Source organism: Micropterus dolomieu, linkage group LG01 (assembly GCF_021292245.1).
Source record: "Micropterus dolomieu isolate WLL.071019.BEF.003 ecotype Adirondacks linkage group LG01, ASM2129224v1, whole genome shotgun sequence".
NCBI classification, from domain to species: Eukaryota; Metazoa; Chordata; class Actinopteri; order Centrarchiformes; family Centrarchidae; genus Micropterus; species Micropterus dolomieu.
This window is the reverse complement of record NC_060150.1, coordinates 10,304,891-10,327,182: the sequence shown is the minus strand read 5'-3', so window position 1 is coordinate 10,327,182 and position 22,292 is coordinate 10,304,891. Positions and strand designations below refer to the sequence as shown.

The window sequence follows — 22,292 nt, the reverse complement described above, 5'->3', positions numbered from 1 at the left end:
ACCCCCCCCCCCCCCCCCCCCCCCCGTGTTGAAGGTGGAGTTAAGCTCAAGTGTTACCCATCACTATGTACAACAGTGCATGCGCGTGGTGACCAGCAGGTATGTCTGTGTGTACATTACGATTATGTGTTTGAGTGCCTATGTGGCTGAGTGTGCGCTCAGTCAAAAGGGAGGGGAGGGAGGCGGGAGGTGTAAGTAGCTCTATCTGGTCTCTCACCTGCTGTGGTGCACTGCTCAGGCCTCCCTGCCTGGAGGTTAGCTCAGCTGGGATTGGTAGACTCCATGCCTCCTCAATAAGAGGGAGCATTTTACTTTTACTCTGTAGGCTACTGAGCTGGGGGTTACTCAACTGAGCCTAGGGGAATGGAAAACGACGTGAAAAAACAAAAAAAAATAATAAAACACAAGGCTTTTTTTTTTTTTTTTTAAATAAAAAAACGATGACCTCAAAACAAGGAAATGATCAGCAATGGTAAATAGGTAAGAGGTTAAAACACAAGTGAAGCTAAGTTGTAAACTGACAGCGATATGCAATGTGTCTTGGCTGGTAATAATATACCTACGTCATGTACAGTATCAACCATACGAGGAGGTATTACTACTTGAATGACATTCAGCAACAGTAATCCCAAACACAGTCACAATGCCATTAAAGCAAGCCACTGAGCTTGCTTAATGCCATGAATTTAACATAAGTGGTGGAAATGTAACATTCCTTCATGCATATGTAAAGGAAAATGACATTGCTTGAACAAAAATATAGATGAATACATTAACACATGATATGGGGATTGTTAGAACCCCGGTTGTTAAAGCGGTTGGAAGGGCCATTTGAGTCAACTGGTCACAAAAAGGATAAATAAATAAATAAATAAATAAATAAGGAAAATGTATTATTCCTCAAGGGTGCTACTGGGATACTCTTTCCCTGAAACACGTAAGCTCAAAAAAGGTTCCAGTTCCACCAAAAAGTGCCATCAGAGATCCCTGGATTTTATTCTACTCTGGTTTTTACCCCTGTATGGTTTCAGGTCCTCTGGGTTCATAAATTTCCTTTGTGCCAAAATACTCATACAAATACTATTCACATCTGAGTGGAAATAATTTATACATTTATTCAACACAGTTGTGGCTGCGCAGGGATGTGAAGGAAAGCAAAAGGCAGGAGGGAGCAATGATGGTAGTACATAGGAAACTGTGAGAAACCCCACCTGCTGCGCCCTGTACTAGTGGAAGGAATTTTAAAACTTAGGCAGGTGGACCTGCTTTATAAATCCTGGTACATTTCTAAACCTTTGTGTGTTTGTCCTGCCAGCTGTTGAATATGCCCAAATCAAGTTCTGTTAAAACACTGGAAATCAAAAGCATTGTGAAAGAGTGACCCGTGGAGCGCACACAATTATAAATGGCAGCCAGCAGTTTCAATTTATCATATGACAGCGTGTGTCAGTACGTGTTTAAAGCAGAGCAGCGTTGAGAACCACTGATGTTGCTACAGAAGAATCCTATAGGAAAGCATGTAGGCTAAATTTCCTTCATGCAGCATTCCTTCAAACATAACGGGGACATCCCTACTTTTAATTAATGATATCCACGCTGGCAGGGTGTCTGGATTAGCAAATTCAAGCTGCATCCAAACAGCCAAGGCACCTCCTGCTTTAACATTCCTCTCTCCACCCACCTGCAGACATTTGATGCGGTGGGTTAGCGCGGTGGTGTTGGTGCAGCCCTTGCTGCGTGTGGCATTGATGTAGCACTTGATGGCGTCGTGCGGCTGGTTGCAGGACTCGTACAGCGTGCCCAGATCCATCCAGGCCGCGGCGTGGCTGTGGTCCAGCTGCACGGCGCAGATGTAGGCCTGCAGAGCGTCCATGGGCTGATTCTGCTGCTGGTACAACACCCTGAGGGGTAGGGAAGGTGCGGATGGAGAAGCAAGGGGTGCACGGGAGAGAGATGGTAAAAGAGACAAACGTAAGAGGTACAGAGAGGGTGAGATGAGAAGGATTTGATATTGAGGATAGAGGAGAGATGAACAGTGTATTTTTCATGCAAAAGACAATGGAAATATAAGGGTTAAGGAAGTGATTGAATCAAGGGTTTAATTGGGAAATTAGAGGTAGGATGGATAGATAGATATGGAAAACAATTGGGGGGAAAAAAAAGTAAGAGTATCGGTCACTCCAAAAAGTCCATTCAGAAACCCGCAGGTGACAGTAGTGGCTTGCATGCATGTTTTTCTACAGTCTACGGTATAAACACTTCCATTAAAATTGAATGTAACTGCAGCCTTCACTGAACAAATTGACCCTTACCCTATAGAGCACCAGGTATCTGCACTGGCCTCTGATTTGTCTATGGATTGCCGATAGGAGATGAAGGCGTCCTGGACCTTCCCAATACTAGAGTAGCACCTGCAGGAGACACAGGCTGTAAGGGTTGTGCTACAGACATGGAAAACCTCTTAACAAATGAAGTATGTCAAATAACTAATACATAAAGCTTTCTTATAAACATTTGAACTTTCTACTTCTACAGACTGCATGCAACATACATTTTTTAACCGTGATCTCAACTTAAGTTTCCCCAAATTCCCAAACCTTTCGAGACGTGAGCAGCAGTTGTTGAACTAGTCAACTTTCCCACAATTACTCAATGACAGTAGAAATTCCAGGACCGATATGGTGATTTTGTTCTCTTCACCAATTATATACAAAACAGGTTTTCATTTCCATCACTTCCCTGTTTGCATTTGGCTCATTTGATTGAACTGCAACTGTGCCACAGTAGATTTGCTTGGTATTGCAAAATCGTCGGTCAAATAAGTCTGTCCAAATATTACCTTTGTGGTATTACAATTTACCACGATTCAGATGACAGAAGATTTATATTCAAACAACGCTTAACAACGTACCTGCCAAGGAAGTACCAGGACTGTCCAGAGTTGGGGTCGGCCTCCAGAGATTTCTGCAGACACTGGATGGCATAGCTGTCCCTGCTGGCTCTGTCCCCGAGCTGTTCTACCGTGTGATGCATCCAGCCTGGGAAACGCCATATTAATCAATCGCTGTTTTTCATTAGCACTTTGTTTGAAACAGAAGTGAAAAGTAAGTCAAATAACGAAGTTCCCCTGAAACATTAGAATTCTATGAAGATCACTTAAGGTCCAGAAATGATTGCATAGAACGGGCTAGAACACAATGCATTGGGGAAAGGCCCTCATGAAACAAGAAAATATTTAATAATTTATTTACAATGGTTTCATCCAATGAGCTGAATAAAACTACACTTGCTTTTTTTCCCCCCCATCACTTTAAATGTTAACTCTTGTCTGCCATACCAAACTAAGTCTGTGCACATTCTTACCTAGCTGCTGCAGGGTAGTGGCCTTCACCTGTGCAGGAAGATCCTCCGTCTGCAGAAGGCTCTCATAGGCCTCCTTGGCAGCTCGGTATCTCTTCTGGACATGAGGAGTGGAGGAACAGTGGGGGGATAAAAGAAGGTCAAAGACAGTAATGGGAGAAGAAATGTACCATGGGGGAGGATAAGGAGAGGGTGATGAGAGAAGAGAAAAAAACACAAATTACAATATTGTTTACAGCTTTAAGGATTACATCTGAATCCAGAACTTTAGCGAGGTCATCCCTCTTGTCCGTCTCTCCATCCTTCTTGATGGCCCTCTCTTTTGCATCCAAAGATGTGCTGTTCAATGGCAGCATGGAACCTAAGCCTGAGACTTAAACTGCAGCATTACCCCCCCCCAAATAAAATAAAATAAAAAAATAAAGTCGTGAGGCTGTTACTCCCAGAGCTGGTGAAAGCTACTGTACTTCTCTACTGAAATCCACATAAAGAGAAAGAGACCACCAGCATACAAAAGAGGGGGAGACAGACTTTCTTGTTTCCGTGGCAACCCCGTCGATCGGCTGAGCCTAATCTCCCATCCCCTCTCGCACGCCACCCACTAACACACTCTGCTCCCTCTTTAATTTGTCAGCACCTGGTTCAAAATACCCAAACAAAAAAACAGGGCTATCCCCAGCGTTCAGATGCCCCGTGATTTTACAGTGGCAGCTGGGTGATGAGCGATTGCCTCAGCATTTGGGCATCCAATCAACGCGCAGCACTTCATGATTACAAATTGCAGAAACCAAACAAATGGCTTGTGTCCTTGGGAGGAAACACAACTGAAGTGCAGGTTAAATAAAAGAGCAAGCACTTACCTGAATCTCATACAAATGAGCAATGTGGAACTGAACTGTGAAAGGAAAGAAGAGGAAACACGTTAGGTAGAGGTTATTTAGCATTAAGAAAGGTTTCCCCACCCCTTCTGAGAGTTAATCCTCCCAATAGTCTCCCCAAGTCTTTAAAAAGTAGTGCTGCGGTGTAAATAAAAAAAGGTGTCAGAAACCCAAGGTTGCCTGTCTATACTGAGTGTAACGGACCAGATAGGTAGCTGTGCTCCTGACGGCACCTTCCTTTGTCTGGAGCGCTGCAGTGTCTGATCTAAGCTGCCTGAGTGACTCTCAGCAGATGGAGGGAGAGAGAGGGGGAGAGAGATAGAGGAGGGAGGGGAGGGGGGGAGAGAGAGAGAGAGAGAGGAAGAAAGACGGGGGCTGCCCTTGCTATGTATGTGTGAGTGAGTGCAAACAGGAATGAGGGGGACACAATGAGGCACACAGCGAGAGACCGGGCAAAAAATGGATATTGCTGTCGTCAAGGTAACAGGTACCGGGGCGGGAGAGATGAGATGGCAGCGGCATATCAAATAATGCCAGTACTCTACCCAGACTGCACCCCAGCAGCTCAGCCCAACACAATAAGATGTTTGAGTTTCCCTGCTGCTGCTGAGAAGATGCAAGGATGCAAAGGGACTTTTGCTCTGCTGAGAGTGGTGCAGTCTACGAATGGCTCTTGTTTGGATATTTGTACCACAGTAATTAATATAATGCACATTGTGTGATGCATATAAAAACAAGGAAAAATACATTTGAACAGAAATTCTATAAGAAGCCTCAAATCATTAAAAAAAGAGCCAAGTAAGCCTCTATTTGTTTTATTACAATGTAAGCTGCAGACAACAATCCAGAAAGCATATAATCAATATATTCACTTAATATAAGTGATTTATTAATATGCAAATAAATATATGAACATGTAAAATAATAAAAAAAAAAAATAGGTGCTTACTTTCAGCTTTGGACAAAGTGCAGGGGTTGGAGTCAATCAAAGCCAGCTGAAAATGCTGTGAGAGAACATGGGTAGCAGTCAGTAAAAGCACCAATACTATTACTTTTATTTATCACTAGTTGCCAGGAGCCACTCAGAGCTAGTGTCACAGCGGGGCCCGTCGTTTTCTATTCTGTTCAGCAAATCTTGATGCATTAAGCTGCTATAACTCAACACTTCCAGTACGTGCTTAATTACAAAGGCAGCGGTGCGCCTTTGCTGTGAAGCCACCCCGCAAATTGTGGACAATGCAGGCTAGGTTCAAGAAGTATTCAAGATTTTCTCACAGCTATTATTCTTTTTGCTGCTTTCAAGAAATTAAAATCAAACATCAGCAACAGTGCTCAGTCTGGTATTAAGATACGATTAATCCATGACTATAAACCTGGAACTGGAGTTACAGCTTTGGGGTTGGCCCTACCTTTAGGCTTGACTCATAGTCTGTGTTGACCTTGAACATGAGGCCCAGGCGTAGGTGGATCTCCTTGGCCCGGGAGAACCCTGGGTCAATGTACAGCACCTCCTGGAATGCTTTGATCGCCCTGCGGGACCAAAGGAAAGCATGATGAAGAGAAGGGCGGAATGAAAAACATATGAAAGGAAGACATACGATAATACTCGATTGTTGGACCAGGTCAAGGTCCAGTTAGTTTGTAATGAATTTCTGCAAACCCTAAATGGACGACAACTATAAAGGAAACTATTTTTTTTATTTGTTCTGGACCAGAGGAACCAAACAACAGGTGTGAATGCGACCAAAGATGCAGCACATTCTGCTGGCCAGACAGTCGCTCATTCAAGTCACGCTGCATGTGTGCCATCTTGGACTGAATACTAAAGACGTTCCTTCCACAGTAACTGAGAAAGTACCCCATTTGTTATTAGCTTGTTCAATCAGACAGCAGCTGAATCCACTAATACTGCAGCGGAAAGTTGGCCAATACAAGCTTTTCATCTTTGGTGGCTGAAATGTCAAGGTGCAGCATTTGCTATAAGAAACGTAGCAGGCGAGCAGGATGGGCTTTTCAAAGTATTGGATTTGTGTGTGTCTCTTGAAAACAATTTGACAGTTTGCCTGCAGCTGTTGAGAACAATTGCTGCATTTGCTGACGCTTGCGTCTTGACACTGTGTTTTAATAGCCATTTATCAAACAACTGTTGAGCAAGCAGTACATAAACTTAAACATGACGTCTTGTCTTCCAGCAGTCACCTCTCCTCTCATAAACATCGCTGATTAATAAACTAGCTGCTGCGCTGGTTTGACTGCACATGAACGCTCCGCTACGCATCTGAGCTCGCGCTACTGGGAGAGATGATTTCCTGTTATTTCTCACAATTTAAAAGCCATTTGTATTCACCAGTACTGTCACTTTTACATTTTACATTTCTCCCCTCTATGCCTTCTCCAGATCAGGTTTTCTGTGCTCTACGTGACGCTCACCTGTTCCTGTTATAGCCTACCTGCTAATCTACGCAGGGAGATCGGGAGCCTGTCATGCAGCCGTGTGCATCAGGCTTGTCAAAGTCGCTTTTCGCAAACCAACCAATCACAGCCAGGAGGAAGCAGGACATAAAGGTTGAGGCACTACAGTAAACTTTAGAAATGTTGAACTTCTTATTCTGTATGCACGGTTATTATTATTGACGAGTTAGTAGGCTACTTTGCATAAACAAATGAGAGACTAACCACCAAGTAGAGCATTTGTCTTGCACAATAATTGAATGACTGAAAACATCCCACAAAAATGCATATAACTGTGGGAGTCTTACTGGGGTGGTGATGGCGCATAGATAAGATGTTTGCCTTTGGTGTGGGAGACCTGGGTTCGATTCCCACTATGAGACATCCACCATTGTGTCCCTGAGCAAGACACTTTACCCCTAGTTGCTCTGTACATGTATAGCAATTCTAAGTCGCTTTGGATAAAAAGCATCAGCTAAATGAATAAATGTAAAAATGAAACTACTGTTTTGTCCAACTGGAATTAATATTAGGCTACTAATAGTAAGCTATAGTAGCCTATAGCCTACTATGATCTGAAATTATAATACACAAACATTAGCACTTATCAAACCTTAACCACAGTGGTATAGGTTAATATCAGAGCAAGGTTTTATTTGTGAAACAGCTGAAGCTCAACTACTAAACTATTTGTAAGCAGATTATCCAAATCAAGTGTAGCCTGTAAATATATAAATTAATACTAACATTATACTTTTATACCTTTACTACCGCCCCCCCCCAAATATTGTAGATATATTTTGTTTATCAAATGGTCAGAAATTACAAGAAACTACATATTTCAGTCATAAGCTAACTCACTGCTTTTACTGTACGCGTACCGGCCATGCTTACTGTCGCGCAAAGTCACCTCCCAAAGGCCCATTCTGAGCCAGGAAAAACCCTGGATTTGTATTGGTAATTCAGCCTCTCTGGTCATAGTGCTACTACCAGCAAAAGGGTATTTCTAAAAAAGACTCACACAGTTATATGCAAATTAAATAAAAGATAGTTTGTACTCACCACTGAAAGGCATTATAGTGGAAGTATACCATTCCCAGGCCATACAGAAAGGCAGCATTCTGGGTGCAATGGAGAGAGGTGAGAGCTCATTATGACATTGTTGAAATAAAAAAAACAATAAAACCCCACTATTCATCTTCCACTACTTCCACCAGGGGACTATGATCCCATACAAGTGCTGAGTAACTGTATTGAGCAGGTCAACGATTGGATGTGCCAGAATTTTCTTCAGTTGAACAAAGATAAAACTGAAGTTATTGTTTTTGGAGCCAGAGAGGAATGATTGAAAGTCAGTGCTCGACTTCAATCTGTAATGTTAAGAACCACAAATCAAGCCAGAAATCTTGGTGTAGTCATGGACTCAGACCTGAATTTGAGGAGCCACATTAAGACAATTACAAAGTCAGCATACTATCACCTGAAGAATATATCACGGATTAAAGGACTCATGTCTCAGCAAGACCTGGAAATGCTTATCCATGCATTTATCTTCAGTCGACTCAACTACTGTAACAGTGTCCTTACAGGGCTCCCTAAGAAATCCATCAGACAGCTGCAGCTGATTCAGAACGCTGCTGCTCGAGTCCTCACTAAGACCAAAAAGATGGATCACATCACTCCAGTTCTGAGGTCTTTATATTGGCTTTCTGTATGTCAAAGAATTTATTTCAAAATCATCCCGCTGTTAGCACTAAATGGTTTAGGGCCAAAATACATTTCTGATCTTCTGCTTCGTTACGAAACATCCAGACCTCTCAGGTGGTCTGGAACAGGTCTGCTTTCTGTCCCCAGAGTCAAAACTAAACAAGGAGAAGCAGCGTTCAGTTATTATGCTCCGTCTATCTGGAACCAACTCCCAGATAACTGCAGGTCTGCTGAAACTGTCAGTTCTTTTAAATTAAGACTGAAGACTTTTCTTTTTACCACTGCCATTAACTACACTGCAACTTTTACTGTCCTGTTTTCAGCTTTTTACCATTGCTTTTAATTAAATATTTACACGGTGAGAAATGAAATTGAGTGAAAAGATGAGTGTGAGACTGAACAGAGTGAAGGAAGTGGTCTTAAATCTCATGCGAGTGATTTGCAGGAACCTCTGTCCACCTGTAAACGCGCAAGTGGGTCCAGAGTATAACTGGATCAAAGTGGCCTGCGGACAGACATGTCCTGGTTTCTCTGTAGTGTCCGAGGGTTTTTGGGGTTTCAGTGGACCCAAAGATTGCTATGGACCCGAGTACAGACTAGCTAGAGAGAGTACGTTACGTGTACTTCTCCGTTTAATCTCTTATCAAAATAATTGTAACTCCATTATTTGCTCAACCCCTCAGCCTGTTTTTATTTTCCATTTAACTCTTTTAACCCTGAATGTACACTGCACTGTAACGTTTACTGTCCTGTTTGACACTTATATTTTAATGTGTATTTTTTTCAATTTCCCTATGTTGCTTTTAAACTTTTTTTTATATTTCCCTGTTGCTTTTATGTTTTATGTAAAGCACTTTGAATTACCTTGTTGTTGAAATGTGCTATACAAATAAACTCGCCTTGCCTTACATGTACACCAAACATGTATCTGATGCAGACAGCTGCTAAAACACTACACAAAATGTTGAAAATCAAACACATTTATAAGAACAACAAAGAAACTAACTTCACACTTCACAATGTACTCAATCTTCTCTGGCATTGTGTTTTCTTGTAAACAAAATCCATACATATTTACTATGGTTGTGACGGGATCTCACAAGATTAAAACGTGACTATATTTCTTGTCAGGTGAAAAAGTGTCTTGTGAGACTCAAGTAGAAGACACTTCACACGCTGTCACACCACACATCAATTTTCTCAAGCAGTGGAAAAACAAATGTGTGACTGATAACGTCGACTCACTTTGCAAACTAACTCCGCAACACGTTTGCCGCGACAGAGTAAAATCAAGTGAGCTGCACTTTGTGGAAGATGCTGAAGTTAATGTGTATGGATTTGTGGTGATATTTCTGCCTGATCAGAAGTGCTTCCACCTCCTTATCTCATCCAGTACAGTCTGAAACAGGGTTCTGTGTAGGGCTGACCCCGAATAGTCGAAGATTCGATGCTTCAATGGGCGGAGCCTGATTCGACTGTCAATCTCACAGTCAAAGCTTCTCAAAAACAAGGATGCCATTTTGGTGATATGGGGGTGCTCAACGTCTGATTTTACATAGAACTACCAGTTTTCTCCTAATAAGTTTATATACTGCCTTTTACAATATAAATTTCAACATATAAGGCTGTAAATACAAAAAAAAAAAAAATCAGAAAAGACAAAAGCTTTCAATAAATTGTAACCCTAACCCTGGGTTCTCAGTGTGCATATGTAGGCGTAGTGTGTAGGTAGTTACACTTGCTGTAGAGGCCGAGTCCCAGCTTCACTGGTTTTGTGCCGAGTTGTCGCACCTCGCAGTACTTTCGGATAATGTTCATGAACCACACAAAGAATATTTCATCATTTTTAAATAGCTGGCTACTTGAAACAGACCCGCGAGAAACCGCGACGTGCACACAGTTGTCAGCAGCACGGAATGCACGCAACTCTGCACAGGACTGGTGAATGGCAGGGGGCCTCAGTTTAGCTGGAAATGTATAGTGTAAATTGAATGAATAGAGACTGCAGAAGGATGTGAAGGGGATACTACCATATCAAATCAACACAATTGAAATTAATTAATTTCTCCTGAAAAGGTGCCACAATCACATTTAAAGAGGTTACTACCTCAAACAAAAGACACAAAACAGGAGGGAAGACTCAGCAGGGATGATATTATGAGAAGATGATCTACAGGAGAATACATATCTGAAAGCAATACGGAATGCCTGGGAGCTTTACTGCATTACATTCAGTTTTTCTATATTTTGACATTTCAACCATAAATTTAAGCAGAAAAGGCAAAGAACTGTTGCAAAGAATTCACCAGAATGCTTGTTGTCTTAATGCTTAAAATGTTGCTATTATTCATCATTAGGGCTGGGTATCGTTCAAAGATTTTCGATATCGATACCGGTTCCTGAACGATACTTTTTTCGATACCAATTTTATTCTCAACAAACGGAGAACCATTGTTGTTATCATTAATAGTTTATTTTAATAATTGTTCCTTTGAAATATGCTACTGCTTGTCAAAACCAAGACATATTTTCATTGTTACATAGGCCTATATTGTGTTTTTATTCCTCTTTCTTTAGTTTTTATAATGTCATTTCATTGTTTATTAATTATATATTTTTTATTGTTTATATGTGAATTTGTGCTCTGGCAACCTTGCAACCTAAACATTCACGACAATAGGCCTGAGAGAAAGAGACAGAAATCTCTCATCTCATGGAAACAAGTTTCTGCCACTACATATCAAAGTTTCCTCCTCACTAGAGGAAGAGGTGGCCAGGCGACAACTATCACAATAGAAAGTTAACTCTGCCGCGCGTCTTTAATCCACTGCAGCAAAGTCGCAGACATCAGCCCAAGGATCGGTACGTGAGGTCACTATCACACGGAAGTGCTTCCGCCGGCTGCACATACAGGTCCGTGTGTGGTGGTGGCGTCAGTTACTGATCTTTCAGAAATACTTGGGAAAATGTGGTGTGTGTGGAAGCTACCGCGCTACTCGGTCAATAAAAGAGCTTTGATTTGATTCAGAAAACAGCGACACTGCCACCAAGCTACTGAGAAATGTAGGTAAACTAGTAATGGTGCTACTTGTAGCGACGCTACTAACCAAAACACTGCTCGTACGGTGGGCATGTTGAAGCAGCTCGGTGACAGTAAGGCGCTGAGACGATGACTGCACCGGCTCTGTCTTGTTGCAGCAAAGACGGAGCAACTTTCTGCTCTTAAGTTTATTCCATGCACAGTCAAGGGCGTCACCAGGTTTGTCGTGTCGCCGCTCTTGGCAGCAATTATCTTACGTCGCAAATATTACATAGCGCGCTGTTGCATCAAGCCACACTTTTGATTTTCTCCACGTCTTTTACATCCACGAGCCACGTCTCTGTGCGTAACCGGCATGAACTCGTGTTTACATCAGCACAGCCAATTACAGTCACTTTTAGATGTGAGCACATCAAGAATGCTGCATGCTTATTGGGTCATTGGCGTTAACAAGAACTTTTAGGTATCAAACTTTGGTACCGAAAGACAAGGCATTTTTTGATACTCGATGGTATTGATGCAATTCGGTCGGTGCCTAAAAGTATTGAACTCGATACCCAGCCCTATTCATCATTGAGGAAAACTAGCATTAACTACTTGTGTCTTGTCTCTTGAGCCAAGTGTCGACACACCCCTAATATTTACATAACCACACAGCTATAGCTGAGTGATCAGAAAAAGCTATAACCAGCAATCAGTCTCACCACAAAGTGTCAATTTAACAGAACAGAAGCTCAGAATGACACGAAACCTGAAACCGCATCTCACACCAGCATCTAACCCCACTGAGATCATACATGCTTCCTGTGTACGAGCGAGCTGAAATTGAGGGACAGAAAGCAAGATTGTGTAACTGACAGGGCATGGAGAGTGTCACTAAGTGAATGAGATGTTTGTGTGTCTTACCTTCCAGTAGTCTGACTGTAAACTGTAGTACCTCTGGTATGCAGATAATGCTGTAATTGAAGCAGAGGGGGGGATGGGGGGGGTGAGTTTATCTCTGTCACCGCAACACCATACAGCCAACTGCATGTCTGCAGACGCTTATAGAAAACTAGCAACACAGTTGCCTTTTAGTCCTTCAAGATGTAATAAAATTTGAAAGGTTCATTTAAAGTCAATGGAAGCTCCTGTAAAGTACGGTAATTGAAGTGTTTGTCAAACCCAAGATGAAGATTAAACAGTTGACCAAGCATCTCTGAACAAAAACATACAAGCCAAGTATGGTTTTGCAAACCCCTTGAGTGCAGGAGAAAAGGAGAGATTACTCACCTTTCGGGTAATCCTCCAAGAGGAGGTTGAAGTGGCCCAGCTGGCAGAATAACTCAGGCTCCACTTTGCCCTCAGCCTTAAGGATGAGCGAATCGTAGCAGCGAACAGCCTGGGCGGGGGAACACAAATACACATTGCCTCAAATGTGCGTCTGCCAGATATGCGTACATGTGCAGTACAGCTTGAGAGGGGCTGGGAAACACACATAATCATCCATGTCTGTATACTGTAAAGATCACAAACGTGGGGAGAGGAAGAGCAAGAGAAGATAACTAGAGAGAGAAAATCAGAGAGTAACGTCACACTGAACTTTTGAAAGTCACTGCTCAGCTGACGTCAGCTCCATAACTTCTGGCTGAGTCGACTCACATTATTTTCAGCATATAAATATCAGCCCTGGACTAAATCACTGGAAAGGAGTTTGCTATAGATAAGAACGGCTTTTTTCTGATTTCCATTACAGATCTTCATGCCCTGATAAAAAAAAAAAGATACAGAATGCAGCTGCTGCCCGTGAGCTGGATTCACACTACAAGATCTGTGGAGTTAAAAAAGGGCCATACCAATTACTCAAAAACTAAATAACAGGCATGGAGCAGTGGGCGCTTTTGCCAGCTATATGGTACACACACACTTAACTACATTTTCTAACAACCCTAATGCATTGACTTATCACTACTGACACAGTGAAAGTTAAGCTATGGGTACATTTTTAACCATCTTGAGCAAATTTGTTCAGTGCATTTGACCAATTCCACTGGGCAGCTACAGGGCTGCACCTGGGAGATTTTGTAGTCTTATGCACAAAAATAAAAAGGAATGGATCTGATTTTATGTAGGGACGCCCTGTTCCGAGTCCTATACTTATATTTACCTAAATGCTGATTAAATATGTATCTGACACACTGAAATAATAGGCATAGAATACTAAGTTGACCCACCCTCACAAGCTAGGTGATCAAAATATTAAAGTCCTTATTCCACAAAACAGAGGTGAAATAGGCTATCAACATGAAATGGATGAAAGTTAAACTTGGCGTTGTACAGTGGTGTGAGTGACGCTTCATTTTAGGGCTGCAGCTAACGATGATTTTAGTATTCAAAGTTTCTATCAATTATTTCAACGATTCATCGATGCGTCGTTCAAGAAGTACTTTTGCTTGCTGTTACTGTTATCGGGTGCTTTCTGATCAGGTGCCGTCGTGCTGTTGCCAAGGCTACATCAGTTTTGTTTTACGGTAGACAGAATAACATTAGAGTTGTTGTTTTCTTTAGCTTGAAATAATCCCATACTTTGGACACTTTCTTCTTTGTCCCTTGCTATTTTCTCTCTCTTCCTCCACTTTGCAAACAGCTCCATTATAGTCACGTCGTGTTCACAGCGTAAGCGCGATCTGCGACAGTAATAAATTTCTGTGCGAAACAGTGTGTTGTATAGTTATATGGATTAAATGAAGCTTTTTTATTAATCGATGAATCGCTTCAGCCCTACTTCATTTACCTCATAAACAGTTGATGGCAGACTATAGACAATGGCTTGCATAGAGCACACAAAGTTTTATTTTGCCAAGTTACTCACAAACTTAACATTGATTGCAAACAGCTGAAATGGCCCACCACTGGTGACAATTATTATTTAAGCTGGTGAAAGTGACAGTCTACGCCGGCTAAAATATGAGAAGAATGTAGCTGAATATTTTGTACTGTTGGAGCTTAGCGAATTGGTGCATTTTGCCAACTAAGGTGTCAGGACAGAGTCAATCACCTGTGCAACCAAACACACTACAATTTTCACTTTCAAATACAGTCAAATGCCCACATTGTAGAGCCTGGCTGTCATTAAGGAGAGTAGCGACACTTGCATGCCGAGGTGGACAAAACACAGTAAGTAAAGAAAGAACTGGCTTTATTTTAGTCAATACCGATCCACTGAAACATGCCCGGATTGGCCCTGATACCAGGCAAAGGGAGATGCAACTGTCAGTGTGGTTGTACTCTCAAACCCCCAATTCTGAAGTATTTCCAATTATTAACCGGCAATGAAAATATTACTGGTGAAAAACCAAAATGAACCCAAAAACTCAATCACACACGGAATCAAAGGAACTGAGAATTCATACAAGACCATGTGTAGGCCAAGCAGCTAACGTTTTCAGGTTAGCTCACCTCTTCTGCCTTTCATAAAGACTACATTAAAAAACTAGAATTGTCACATGGCAGTAGTATGTCCCTGCCAACCAGTAAAGTTGTAGTTTAAATCCATGTCTGTCCTGAATTATAATATATGTAGTGAAAACTGCATGAAAAAGTCCAATAATGGGTGAAAAAGTGAGGTAACTATGACGTGAAGTTGACCTTTGACCTTTTGTGTTATCAATTCATTGCTGCATCCCACTTAACATGTGACATTTTGTCATTATTACAGCATCAATTCTTGAGTTGTGGCCAAAAATGTGTTTGTCAAGGTCACAGTGACATTGACAAGCCACTTCTCAATCAGTTCATTCATAAAAAGTGTTTTATGTCAGTCTATCCCCTAAATTCATTCAGGAGTGGCAGTACGCCATTTAACTATACGCTACTAATGTTTTCGCTCATGTTTTGGCTAGCTTCCTGTCCTCCTTCTTCAAAGAAAATCTATGTGACAGGTGCTGTTATATGAGCAGCGTAACTCCTGTAAGGAATCGGGAGGTACGTAGTGACTGTTTGATTGTCCAAGCGTCAGAAAGTGCGTGAATGCACGCAGAGGAAAATATTCTGCCAGTGAATGTATGTGTCGGTTACAGTGTGTTAGCTTCTCAAGACCAAGAAAACTCTGTCTGTTGTTTCCCTAACTGCTGCAAAAGTGAAGCCGGTAAGCTGCTACATTTCATTACAGCCTAATTTGTCATATTGACAACATTACAAGCTTAGACTAAACTGGTGTAGCCTACAGCTCTGTCCTGTAAACATACCGTACATCCTAGTAGTTAGTTAGGACGTACGGTAGATTAATGATATCTACTCAGAAGTCAGAGAAGTCTTACAAACAAGTGTTCACTCTACAACTCAGACAGCACTGCTCTTTGTTATCACAGAGGATTTAGGATTGTCACTTTAACAGGATTAGTTAGGTCTACATAAATATGCAGGAGATAGAGTAAGAAAACACAAAGGTGAATGTATTATATTAAGGCTGATCAGTGATAACACCACAAGTACATGATCAGGCCGGATTGAGCGCTCATTATATTGTACATTATACAGTTACTGTACGATGGGAAAGCACGTCGGGTTATTGGTGAGAACGAGACTGATACTACTACAAGCAAACTACCGTTACGTTCTTTCATCCACTGCGCCAGAGACAAGAGATTGTGGTGAGCAGAAGGTCTGCAGTAGAGATAGGTGTGTTGGTGAAAAGCAGCAGGTTATGGAGCCTCCCTTCACCTTTCTTAATGTTGTCTTCGCAATCAGCAATCTCCACAAGCACTGGAAACTTCCAAGCGAAAACACAAGCTGACCAATCACAGTTCTTGCTGACCCCACATGCCATCTCCATAACCGTCGCTGCCTCAACGTGTAGTAACATTTTTGTGGTGAATGACAGCTACAGCATAGGTACAGGAGACGTACATACAAAGTCTCTGAAGCTATGCCGTAACACATTAATGCAGAATTATAAATCTAGCTTCACTGTCTGAAAAAAAACTGATTAAAACGTAGACATAAAAAACCTGTGATAGTTTGAAGACGCCTACTGTTATCGATTTTACATGGCATGGCGTTTCCACAATATAATGTTGAATGTCTGTACAGTACATTTTAAAGGCTGGCTAAAATCTTAATATTTGTCTATGGTGGCGCAGTGACCCAGTGGCTACCACTGTGGCCTCGCATCAAGAAGGTCCCAGGTTCGATGCTGGCTGCCCACTACTCCCTTGAGGGCTGGGTTAAATGCAGAGAATAAATATCGCTAAGTGTATGTGACACTAACATACCTTTACCTATGAATCTCAAGCCAATAGTCAAAGCTTGGTTTTATTTGTCAATTTATATCTAATTTTTTACTTTTTGAAATGAAAAGTTAAGGGTGAAATAGATCATACGGTTCCGTGCGATATCATATCCGTTTGTGTTTAAACATTTACCAACAGTCCACTCACTTAACGAGGCTGCCGATGAGTTAAAAGAAAAAGGACTTGTGGTAGGCTAAATGACATAAGCTTAAAGAGTTACTTAATATAATAGTGTTATATTTCCCATAACGTGTTTTTACAAGCAGCGCATCACATCCACACGCTGGCGCACAGCGTTCAGCTCGATAAGGCAACGAACATGTGATAATATGCCTATATGAAACCATGCACTATTTGCTTGACAGATGCATTTAAAACAGCATCAATTTAAATGTAATTTGTCCTACTGTTCACCTTAATTATGAGAATAAATTGCACTGCATGCACCTATTAATTAATGATTCCTGATTAAACTGTACAGCATATTTGAGGCGTGCTTTTGCAGAAACAGATCTCTCCATTTGTGTTTAAGATCCTAAATCTGGTTCTTTTTGTGCGATGCAAATGATCTTAAATTATGTTTTTTGCGCACTTCAGGGAAAATCAAACGGCTGTTTGTTTATCAGAAAGGCTTTAAGCCTATAAAACTCAGAGGTAATATTTCAATTTATTTTACAAAACCTTTTCATCTGCCATGTGAGTCGCAATTTCTCTTTTCTCCTCTTTATGTGCGTACGCATGGTTCAGAGTTTACTTACAGGACCGCACATTCTCGTCAAGTTTGTTTTTATAGATCACAACCTTTACTTGGTAAGTTGCGTACACACGTTTCCACTCTTGTTTTGTACTTATGCACCGTTTATAAATGAGAACTCAGATCATTTTTCAGATAAGCAAAAAAAAAAAAAGAAGATTAGAGTTAAATTAATTTTAATATGTGCTGCTTTGGCTCGGATGTAGTCGCCTGTAGAGTGGATGTCACCACTCTGTAGCCTTGCTCATTGTCCCGCCTACAGCATTACCTGATTGGTTACACAAGTACCAGCCTATCAACACTGAAGGCGGATCAACGGGGTAAGCCAGAGATCCGACAGTGAAGCCGACCAAAGCCTGCATGGAGGGATCCATGTAGGCCCATAAATGACGTCAAAACCCTGTGACACCCCGTCGCACATGAGAGATGTAACTGTATTTCTTAGATTATAAACTCTCAGCAATCTAAAAATAACTATACAGTGATCAGTGACGCTGCGCTGTGTTTGGCAGGTGGGCTGATTAATCAGTGACGATCCGAGTCAGACAAACACACTGAGCCATGACTTTTTGTTGGTGCAGCTACGCAGCTACCAGAATTACGGTGTTTCTGCCGTTGTTCTACGTCATTAAACCACAGTTATGCTGCGGGATCATGCGCAGTAGACGCTGGTGCCAACAGGAAGTGGCCCTGTAGTAGTATTTTATTGGTGCAAAACTGACTTCACTGCTCTCCATTCAAATCAGCAGTATATATGCTGTCTACGAGGCGGATGTGCCACAGATGGGCAAAGAATGGAGCTGCTCCTGTGAGCGAGTTTCGCTGTGAGTTGAAGCAAAGATGGCAGATAATTCTGAAGCTGCAATAAACATCACGATCTTATGATCTATTTCAATGATGACACACATGCCCAATATCAGTTACGCCACTGAAAATGCCCTAAATTTACAGACTACGGGAATTCAATCAACGGAGGCGAGAGCAACGGCTTTTAAAGTCAGCTGCTCATCCCTAAACCAATCGTTGTGCTGAGGAGTTACACAGAGCGGGGGTCAATTACACCGTATTCAAAGTAGAGGCAGGAGACCGATCCAGTCCAGGGAAATCACCAAATCATAACTGAAATATTATTATTACCACATTTAATGTGTGCAGGTACTGTGTTACTGTGTCCACTGCCCATCTGCCCTTACAATGAGCAATCAGCTATGTTAATGCACATAGACACAAATGCATGTGAAAATAATTCATGAGGGAGTTTTTCCTGCTAATTGAGAAAACATTTCAGTAGGATTTGTCAGACTGACACCATGCGTGTTCATGGTCAAAAAAACACTCATCTAAATGGATGAGTTATTTCACTGAAGGACTGACTGGCAGGAGAGGGCTGTGCTGACACAGCACTTTAGTCTGGATGGTTTGTGAAAGTTTTCCCCTCACTTACAGGTAACGGCAAGAGGCCATTTTGTGTAAACCTGGGCAGCATTCAGACATTTCTACAGTCATATAATGATTGTAAGTGAGGAGTAATATTTTTTTTTATACTGGAAGCTACATCTTTAAATCTGTGGAGACACCTATAATATTACCTGGGACTAGGGTATCTTGTAAAATAGCTTAAATGTTGTCTTTTCTTGGTCTTAAAGGCCAACTAACAATTTCCTAAATTTAGTGTACTGATTTTAGCTTTAGAGTAAAAATGAATGTCTTTGCCCATTTGGCAATTAGATCTGCATTACTAATCAGTTTAGTAAAATGTCCTCCAGTTGAAGAAAAGTGTGCTGATAGTTGTTTTTCTCCCCACCATCTTAGTGTAATTTAGCATTATTATCAACCATGCATTTACACGCCTGCAGTTTTTCTCCTGCCTAAATGTACTCACACCTTCTAGATTAGTTTGAAAGAAACGCCAAGCCAACATTTAGTCACACAGTTCTTTGGTGGCATCAAGGCAAGATCTGAAAAAATATGCAGGTTCACTTATGAAAAAAAGAACACCCTTTTAGACAAAAACAAATAATGTTAACACTGTTATCAGAAATTATACTTCCTACTATGAGTTGACATCTAGAGCAAACAACTAGCAAGTACCAGCATTGGCAGCATTACGCAATAACCTGAACATGTTTGGGACTAGGGAGTATCATTCCACCCCTTGCGAGTATGGTTAGGTGATATGACAAAACACACTGAGATAATATTAACTTAAATTTTTCAAGATTTAGCCATACTGGTTATGCCATGCTATTAGGGGTGGGGGGAAACAATCCATACAGCATAGTATCACAATATTTTCCATGGCTATATTGTATCGATACACGGAGGTCAAGTATTAATCTTTTAATATACAAATTGTACATGAGAATTTAAATTTTTAGTACCATAATAATAAAATCAATTGCTTTTTCAGTCCATGAGAAAAAGAGTTTTCCTTTGGGGAGACCAATTTGAAGTTGGAAAGGTAATAAATTACAATATATCGCAATATGTTTAATAATATTGTATTGTGACATAAGCATCGTGATAATATCGTATCGTGGGGCCTCTGGTGATTCCCACCCCTACATGCTATACAGTATCCCATTCATTTCTGTGGGTGCATGGAGCCCACTGTAGACAATGTTGCCAACATATGAGAAGAATCTACAAGTGGTCTTAACAGCTGTTAGGTCAATACTGAATTTAAATGTTTTTTTAAAAATCCTTGTGTTGTCCTTTATTTGTCAAGTATTTCTTTCTCCGTATTAGCCAAAAACAGACACTCCCGTTCTTTTATTTCACGTTAACTTTGCAAGAAAAAGTGGAGCTAAACCTCTCACACTACATCACTGTTTGTGATACTACTACCCAGCTGTGGTTGAGCTATTGACCTGCAGATATTCAGATAACTGCAAGACAATAAGAGAAGCCACAACATAAAAACACTGTCTATACCTCCAGTTTGTGCTATTAACAACATTTCAAATCACTCAAGACAAATACAACAGGATCTAGAGAAGATTATCCCTCAACAATTCCAGCCACATTATGTACTGTTAAGTGATAAATAATGCAATGGTCCTATTAGCTTTTCATGGACCAGGTATGTCTATGCATCATGTGTGTCCTGATTGATTTCAATCTAGCCTATGCTAGGCAACAGTGCATAACACTGAGCCCCACAGGTAAAATGAAGTGAAACAGCATGCTTTCAGTTTCATGCTACAGCTGTAGCATCAGAACTGGCTTGCTGTTCAACTTACAAACGTAGTACCCAAGTCATCATATGTCTATGGCAGATGGCTTTCTATCCAGTGTACAGGCTAGTGATTCAAACAGATGGCTGTATGCAACTGGTATTATTTAAGTTATTACTTATTAATTCCTGCGAATGACCTCTCAATCATTTTGTAGCAGAGGTCAGCCACAGTGCAACTCTCAGCCAGTGCCTTAATCAATGGCATTACAGGAGCCATCCCATTACCGAACATCCATGCCTTTTGCATGGCCTCCATGACTTCGACAAACCCCGTGCTAACACAGGAAAAATAAGCACACTTCTATTAAAATGGTGTGGGTCAGCCCATCCTGAGGAAAGTGCCACAGTGCAACGCAAAAATAAAATACAGATATTGTCACACTCATAATAAAAATAAAATAACACTCACATTCAAAGCTCATCTTCTGTCTTTTTTCAAAGTTCACATCATTGCCACCTAGTTACTGGTGGTGATATAGTGAGCTAGTTCTGTCAGAAATGTTGAACCCACAGTTATCGTCATGTAGAGAGGCGCAACAGTGCAGCGATGCGGCCATTGCAAAGTGATAGACTGGGTAGTCACTCAAAACTAATAAGCTATGAGCAGAAATCGAGCAATAGAACACACAAAAATCCTTATTTAAAGACAATGTAACAAATCAGACCATGCATGTGATTGCAGAATATCTGACACTGGAGTCAGACATAGTTGAGGTTAATTGGCTGCATTCTGGTTAATTTGCCATTTTGTTTTCATAAGCCATTCTCAGGTGAGAGCACAAGAATTAAGATGTGTCACAAATGCAATGTGTCTAATGGAATCTTTACACAAGCAGAAATCCGTTATTGAAGGCAAGTAAAGCCAAGAACTAACAGTTTCTTTGCCTCTGGGGAAAAATAATAAGCAAAAATGACATACTAATATAGTTGACCTAAGCCATATTTCCATAATGTTTCATACTGTGATGTGTGCTCTGTATTATTTGATAGTCTATCTTTTCTCTAGTGTCTGCAGCTAACAATGGATCTAACATTTCCCTCTCAATACACAAACTTTGGGTATTAGCATATCCAATCCCAGCCCTCTCTTTTTCAATTTAAAATCTCTTTTCTTCTATGTGGACATTAACATGGAGATGTAACATGATATTACTTCTGTTTTCCTCTCTCCACTCTTCATTAACTTAACTCAGCATACATTTCACATTATACTGCGTAAAGAAGCTCAACGTCTTACAAACATTGCCCTGATGACGGATCCAGAGAAAGGTAGGCTTGGTATTAAGTGGTGTATTAACAGCAGACTAGGCATGCTTGGACTGATGAAATGATGAAGGAGAACGATGGGCATTTGGGCACACGCTGTGCCTACTTGAGTCCATCCATCCAACAGCTTTAATAAGCTTTATCGAAATCAGACCTGCAAATCTCAAACATAGTATATTCCTTCCCATGCAGTGATATCAGCCATGTTAGCTACCTGACATATTTGACTGGTGTAGCTGTCAGACTGCAATACCCAACACATGAAGACACCTGAGGCTTTTAGGTAGCTGGACTGGTTAAGTGTCCATAGGACCTGTGTGTATTTATA

General features: G+C 41.1%; 1 protein-coding gene across 3 annotated transcripts in view; it reads right to left on the bottom strand.

The window, feature by feature from the left end:
• The window catches only part of LOC123974990 (histone demethylase UTY-like), a 36,271-nt gene that overhangs the window by 11,543 nt on the left and 2,436 nt on the right, over positions 1 to 22,292 (bottom strand). For 2 of the 3 annotated variants that reach the window (XM_046056078.1, XM_046056093.1), the window contains 11 exons: positions 12,709 to 12,817; positions 12,343 to 12,392; positions 7,752 to 7,810; positions 5,648 to 5,768; positions 5,188 to 5,242; positions 4,221 to 4,255; positions 3,364 to 3,457; positions 2,912 to 3,038; positions 2,313 to 2,411; positions 1,682 to 1,901; positions 218 to 355 (listed from right to left, as the gene is read on the bottom strand). In XM_046056078.1, the coding sequence (XP_045912034.1) occupies positions 218 to 355; positions 1,682 to 1,901; positions 2,313 to 2,411; positions 2,912 to 3,038; positions 3,364 to 3,457; positions 4,221 to 4,255; positions 5,188 to 5,242; positions 5,648 to 5,768; positions 7,752 to 7,810; positions 12,343 to 12,392; positions 12,709 to 12,817 (1,107 nt within the window). The remainder of the gene's footprint in view (positions 1 to 217; positions 356 to 1,681; positions 1,902 to 2,312; positions 2,412 to 2,911; positions 3,039 to 3,363; positions 3,458 to 4,220; positions 4,256 to 5,187; positions 5,243 to 5,647; positions 5,769 to 7,751; positions 7,811 to 12,342; positions 12,393 to 12,708; positions 12,818 to 22,292) is intronic. The other variant, XM_046056087.1, reaches the window with a different exon arrangement.